This window comes from Vicia villosa, linkage group LG5, assembly GCF_029867415.1.
Source record: "Vicia villosa cultivar HV-30 ecotype Madison, WI linkage group LG5, Vvil1.0, whole genome shotgun sequence".
Classification (NCBI taxonomy): Eukaryota; Viridiplantae; Streptophyta; class Magnoliopsida; order Fabales; family Fabaceae; genus Vicia; species Vicia villosa.
Genome location: NC_081184.1, coordinates 70672406 through 70679578, shown reverse-complemented (window position 1 = coordinate 70679578; position 7173 = coordinate 70672406). Strand labels below are relative to the sequence as shown.

At 36.1% G+C, this 7173-nt stretch overlaps 1 protein-coding gene across 1 annotated transcript; it reads left to right on the top strand.

Moving 5' to 3' along the window:
- The first annotated feature begins 3747 nt into the window (after positions 1–3747).
- LOC131604812 (protein MAIN-LIKE 1-like) lies at positions 3748–4379 on the top strand. The gene is made up of 2 exons (XM_058877228.1): positions 3748–4194; positions 4266–4379. The coding sequence occupies exons 1-2, from the start codon at positions 3748–3750 to the stop codon at positions 4377–4379; spliced, it is 561 nt and encodes a 186-aa protein (XP_058733211.1).
- The last annotated feature ends 2794 nt before the right edge of the window (positions 4380–7173 follow it).

Here is a 7173-nt window from a genome sequence, read left to right as displayed (position 1 = left end):
CATCATCAAAAAGGGGGAGATTGTTAGAACAAGAAATGTTCTGATCAATATTCTTAGTTTTGATGATAACATTATATATGAATTTTGTATAAGACAATGTGGTACTCTAATTATTTACGTTTTCCATTTCAGGAAAAGTCTAAAAGAGTATGCACATAATCAGCGTTCAGAAGCTCTAACCCAGAAGATCTGGATGGCTTCATCTGAACATGGTCTGGCAGACATCAGAAGATGGTCTTGAAGAAATCAGAACATGATCTGGAAAGCATCAGAAGATGGCAGTCATAAGCAAGGCTCTGAAGATCTGATGGTATCACGCTGCAAAGCACTTCTAAAGTCTGAAGACAGAAGTTGCATTTGCACCCAAGCTGAAGACTCTAATATTCAAACGTTTATTCTAATAGTTTGAGTCCAGAAGCAAGTACAAGATGAAAAGGCTACAACGTCAAATCTGTCTGACTAACAAAAGGAACGTTAGAAGCTACAAAAGGCAAAGTCAGCAAAAGCAGTTGAAGCATGGCTTAAGGTAGTTGACAAAAGAGTGAAATATTAAATGCAGCAGTGTACTATTCACGCAAAGCATTAGATGCTCTCAACGGTCACATTTTCACACTGCCTATATATAGAAGTTCTGATGCTGAAGCAGCAACAACTCTCTCACGTGAAGTAACAAAACATTGCCAAAAAGCTTTCACAGAAAAGCAAATAAGAACTTCATCTTCAATATCACAACATTGTAATATTTTAGTGAGTGTTAGAACTTTAACTTAAGAGAAAAATCACTTGGTAATTATAGCTTATTAAGAAGCAATTTAATCTCTTGTAATATTTATTTTACATTGATTGTAAAAGGAAGTTCCTAGAGTGATCAAGTTGTGATTTGTAGACTCTAGAAGACTTAGAAGTTATCTAAGTAGAGAACCATTGTAATTAGTTTGATTAGTGGATTAAATCCTCAGTTGAGGTAAATCACCTTGTCAGGGGTGGACTGGAGTAGTTTAGTTAACAACAAACTAGGATAAAAATAACTGTGTGATTTATTTTTATCTACCAATTTTAGAAGAAACCCTTTTTCAATCCCCCCTTTCTAATTGTTTTTCACTCCTTCAAAGTCTGCCTTGCTATTGGCACTCCAAATATTTTTCAAACACACACAAGTCAAACAAAGTGAGCTAAGCAACTGAGAGCACATGGATAACCATGGATACAAAGGGTGCTAACACATTCACTTTGTATAACCTGCCCCCGAACTCAAAATCTTTTAAAGGTATTTCCTGTTCTTTTATACCTTTCCTAAATTGGATATAATAAAAGCCGGTGGCGACTCTTGCTAACCGCAACATATTTTGCGAAAAACAAAACAAAAAGTCAGTTCTCCCACAGTATTACACACTAACTAGCCACTTTTCCTTGAATGTTAGCTATCATTTATTTACATTGTTGAAGATTCAAGGATTTATCTTCTGTTGCAAAATTTTCCAATGGAAGAGCATTGACAGATAGGTGTGCAGGTTGTTTTCCTTTCCTACAGATAACAATTAAAATTATAACATTTGTCCTTAGTGTGACCAATGACGCGACACTATGACCAGATAAGACGATCATTCGTCCCTGATTTGGTCGTCGAGACATTTGATCCACGGACTACATAAGCTAGGGTTGATTTAGAATTAGCCTCAGAAAAACTGTTTATGGAGTGCTGTCTTTCTTCTTGAATGAAAAATGAAAAAACGATTAATGGAAGGGAGAGGATCCATAATGAGGATCTAGCTACAAATTTGATTAACGTTTTCATTTAACCCTAACAGAAAGGTAAGAGTTTACTCATGATTGATGCTATCAATGAAGGGATTAGCACCGCCACATACACAACTATAAACTGGACGAATTTCAGCTAATTTCTCCAAAGGTCCCTTTATCTTTGAGTAGTAAGCACCAACAGAGAGTGACCCTTGAGTACATGTGATCAAATTGTGACGAAGCTGAAACAAACGATGAACATTGTTATGAAGAAAATGCTTTTGGAGATCATGCCAAATGACCACTGAAGTGGAAGAGTAAATGATGCTAGTGGTGAGTACTTTGGAAACCAAATTCAAAAGCCACGATGCAACTAAATTTTTTGGTGCACTGTCAGGACACGTATTGCGGATCTTCATCAAGAGGTTGCAGAATTATTCCATTAAAAAGCCGATTTTTTTTCTTGGCTCCAAGAGCAATTAGCATCGAACACCATCAAGATGGATAATTGTCCTCCATCAAGCAATGTGAAACAAGAACTATTCTTGGATGATCTGAGTGATGAAGGAAGAAAGGATTATGAAATTGAGCCTCTATGATTTCTTGAATTGAAGAGTAAAACGCGATCGATACAAAAAAAATTTGCGAAAGAAGTCGAATCAAATCATGAAATGAAGAAAAGAGCACAGGATTGGTTCAAAGATCTACTTATAACCTATCAAATGTCTCATCAACACACGTGAATCAAGATGAACAAAATAGAGATAAATGGAATAGAGCATTGAGCTCTAGTTCCGTTATTCAATTCTCTTAAAAAAAAAGCTTTATTTTGTTGGATAATTTTTCTTGCCACCTCTAAAATTATTCCTGGAACCCCTTAAAATGATTGAAATGACCAAAATGTCCACCAAAAATTCATTACCACATTTTCTGAAATCTGCGTGGATCACCAGAATTTTCAAATCTTTGGGCTATACCGGAAATTTGGCGAAAACAAGTAAGTTTCTAGTAGATTTATGAAATTTCTGGTATTTTGTACTGGAAATTTTAAAATTTCTGGTATTTTGTACCGAAAATTTTGAAATTTCTGATATTTTTTCCCATACCGGAAATTTTGAAATTTTTAGTATTTTTATTTTTAAAAAAATGCTATTTTTCTTATATTTTTTTTATTTTTTCAGTGAGGACTAGAGGCATAGATGGTACTGTTGCAGGTCGGGCCACTGATAGAGCCGATGCTCGTGCTCGGGCGGCTGCTAATGAGGGTGATACCTCAGTCTTACGTGTTGGACGCATTCCTCTGACCGGTTAAAATCGGAAATGGAGGGCTGAGCAGGCGGGTAGGGGGTTCTGTGCCCCTCGCCGCCGCGGTGGTAGAGCATCCACTATTGTGGACGAGCAGGTGCATCAGAATGAGATTGTTGAGGTTGAGGCAGTGGTTGTTGTTCGGGAGCCAACTGTTGCTATGGAGTCGATGGCTGTTGCTGAGGAGCAGGTACCTGTTGTTGATGAGGAGGTGTCTAGAGTTGAGGAGCGGGTGGCTGTGGTTGAGGAGGGGGTGCTGAGGAACGGGTGATGCATGATACAGACACCACCACAAGTGCATCTACTGAGCCATCAATACACACTGGTGGAGGTTTTCCAATAGGACCTTCTGACAGGTCCGTTTTGACAGGATATGCTAACCATGTCGCTTATAGGATATGACAGGGCGAGGTATGTAACATTGCTTAATTTTTATTATGCAATTTAATTTATACTATTGTGTTTTAATTGTATTTTGTTTTGTTACAAGAGCGTCCAATGCTGAAGCTCACTTCTAGCGGGTCAAAGTTGAAGAACTTACCCGAGAGACCGATGCCTAAGCAGGTGTCATGGATAATTCAAGACTTCCATTTGTTGGACTTTGTTGGATGCTCCCTGACAATGTTGGACGCCCCTCTATTATAAGCTTTTATAGAGAGACGACACCCGGAGACATCATACTTCCATCTTCCATTCGGGGAGATGACTGTGACTCTGGATGATGTGCATTCCCTATTTCACCTTCCGATAGTTAGTACATTTTTTACACCAGCTCATAGGGACCAGACGACGGCGGTGCACATGGTGATGGATGCTTTAGAGGTTGATGAGCTGGTTGTGCTCAAGGAGTTTGGTGACACTCGGGGCTTTAACCTCAGGATATCTTGGTTGAGGAGAGTTTATCAGGAGCTTGTCGAAGGGAGGTACCAGGCTGCCGCTAGGGCGTACATGCTACATCTAGTGGCATGTACTCTCTTTGCAGACAAGTCTGGAGTTTATTTAGATTTCTGGTATCTTACTTTCTTCAACGACCTTGATACCCCATGTTGGGCTTGGGGAGTGGCTGCTTTGACGATGCTATACACAAGGCTTGATGCCGCATCTCGTCCTGACACCAGACAACTTGCTGGTTATCTGAGCTTGTTACAGGTATATATTCTTACATGGTTTTTTGTGTTTTATTATAATTTACCTGGGCTTGGTTATTTTTATTTATGCAGTGTTGGATCTACGAGCACTTCCCTCGCATCTGTGAGTGGAATACCCAGTGTTGTGCAGCTGCTGACCCTTATGTGAGGAGGTGGAAGGCCCGACAGACCCTTCCAGGAGATTGATCCTTGATGGAGTACAGGCGGAGGCTGGATGCTCTAACGTTGGATGATGTCATTTCGACACCGTATACAGGTCAACGCGAGCATCTTCCTTTTGATGTATCTTCTTTATATTCAGGGTATGTTAGATTGGAGAGCCATGTGGCTAGACACTTGCCTGAGAGGTGTCTACTGTAACACCCCCAATCTAACCAACGTTTATATTAAAACCAGAGTGCCAAAATTTCAACTTAACTTGAGGTATTACATTTCAACTTGAAAACCAACGGCAAAATAACTCAATTATAACGAATACATAGCACATAATAATTAGAAGAAAACAATTATTTAGTCTTCAACAATTCAACTTAAATTAAGTAACTGCAGCGGAAAACAGATCAACTTAAAACTGCGAGTAATCATAGCATCTTTCAACAACTTAAATCAACAACAAGAATTCTCAAAATAACAAACAAATTCAACTTTAAAGGAAATAACAACATAAATCAAAACAAGCGTTCGTTCCCCCCGAGTGCTACGTATCAGAGCGACGACACCAATAAGCTATTAAGTCTTTACTCTTCGCTACCTGCACGTTACCAATATAAAGGCAACGGCGAACAAATAAAGGGTGAGATATCGAAAAGTACAAGCAAAAGTATGATAATTAATATATTAGACATAGAATCATACAATATTCACCACATTCAGGAACAACCACAATACAACAATCAACCAAACAACATAGCAATACTAACGACGTCGAAATGCAACTCAGCATGAAACTCGACTATGCAAATGCATGTGGATCCATCAGAGTACAACTCCCAACTTAATCATATGCTAGGTTATCGAGGCATTTCAACAACTATAACAAAGTGCCATCAAGGCCAACTTAATCAGGTGCCAGTTCAGGCCAACTTAAACAATGCAAATGTTATGCGACAACATGAATGACATCTAATCAATAATATCACAACGAAATCATAACAACAACAACAAAAGAAACAACAACTTAAATCACAACTCAAACAACTTTCCACTATGGATATTTGAGCCTACAACCAAAACTTATCCAAATTCGGGACAAAACCATCTTACTTCAACAGTCCCTGCTGTAACTCATTGGGAGAACTGACTTGGCGTTTTGATATTCCACAAAACAATGTCGTGGTAAGCAAGAGTTGCCACCAACTTTTATTTTATCCAACATACTTAGGAAAGGTAAAAAGATTAGAAAAAGATCTTTTAAGAAAACATGGGTTCGGGGGGTAAGTTATGAAAAGGGAAGGTGTAAGCACCCTTTTCATCCGTAGTTATCTACGGGCTCTTACTTTGCTTAGCTCATTTTCGTTTGTTTGCTTGAAAAAAAAAGTCTTGACAGTGTAAGGTGCATTTAAAAAAAAAAAGATTTGAAAAAGGACTTTAACTTGTAATGAAAGTGTAGCCTTTGTTTTTGAAAGAGTGGTGTGAAAAAACCTTTTTTTTTATTTGTTTTTGATTGAGCAAGAAAATTAAAAGTAACTTACCCTAAGTTTGGTCTTTTCTATCCTTTCTACCTTCCTTAGGACTAACCATACCATTTGTGGGTAGGTAGTTCCTTTTATTGGATGTACGGGTCATCAAAGGGTCATCTATAGTCAAAGTAGACAACAAGTAGAGATACTTTAGCAAATTAGCGGGACTGCCATCATTTTTTCTAGGGGACGAGATCATTTACGTAGGAAACTCCGAAGGGCATCGAGGAACTATGATCTTTTTATGATGATAAATTTGAGGGTCATCGTTTTGCTAAAGTACCTCCACGTTCGTGGTACTTGACCATTATTTCCGAAAGGCAACCAAAGAGGAGGGTACCCTAGAGGTGAATGCGTGCAAGTGTGTTGTATTCAGTTATTTTTAATTATCTTTGATTTGAAAGTGATCTAGCGGTTGTTTTTAAATCTTACCATACAATCCTAAGCATACATCTAACAAGTATATAATGCAGAAAGTAAAAAGCAGAAAATAAATCCTAACTATTACAAGGCTTCGGGGTTAGGGGTTACATAGCCAAAAAAATTCGAGAAAGTAAATAAACCTATACTATTACATGGCCATCACACAATCCTATACAAATTATTCTAAGAATTGAAAAGCAACAAACACAAAAAAAAAAAAAAAAAGAATTGTGGTTTTAGAGAGATTTTTTATGGTTTAACTAAATTAATTTACAAGTTGAAAAACTTAATTCTTTTTTTTTTTTGTACTTTTAGTGATTGATTTTAAATAATAAGAAGAATTATTAATCCTAAAAGAAATAACTATACTAGTTATACAAAAAGAAAATTTAACCTCTATTTTAAAATATTTTTAATTATTAAAAAAATTACAAATTATTAAAGGAAATTAAATTTAAATTAAAAGAACTAATCTAAAATTGGTTTTTTTTTGTGATTTTTATGACTTAAACAAAAATTAAAAAAAAATTAATACAAGCATATTTACACATTTAATCCTAATTATGTACTAAATAAAAGTCAAATTAACTATAAATCTAAGTTAATTTTTTTATTTGATTTTTATGACTTTTTTTATCAATTAGAATGAAATAAATAAAGGTTATTTACGAATTAAAATAAAACTTAAATTAAATAATTAAACCTAAATCTAATATTATTACTATTTTTTTATTTTAATTATTTTATTAGTTAATGATTTTATTATTTTGATTTTAGTTAATAACAATTGAAAACAAGAGAAATAAATAATAAACTAAAAGAAAAAGAGAAAACATGTAAAAAAAAGCATAAAAAATAAGGTTTGGCCAGGGCTAGGG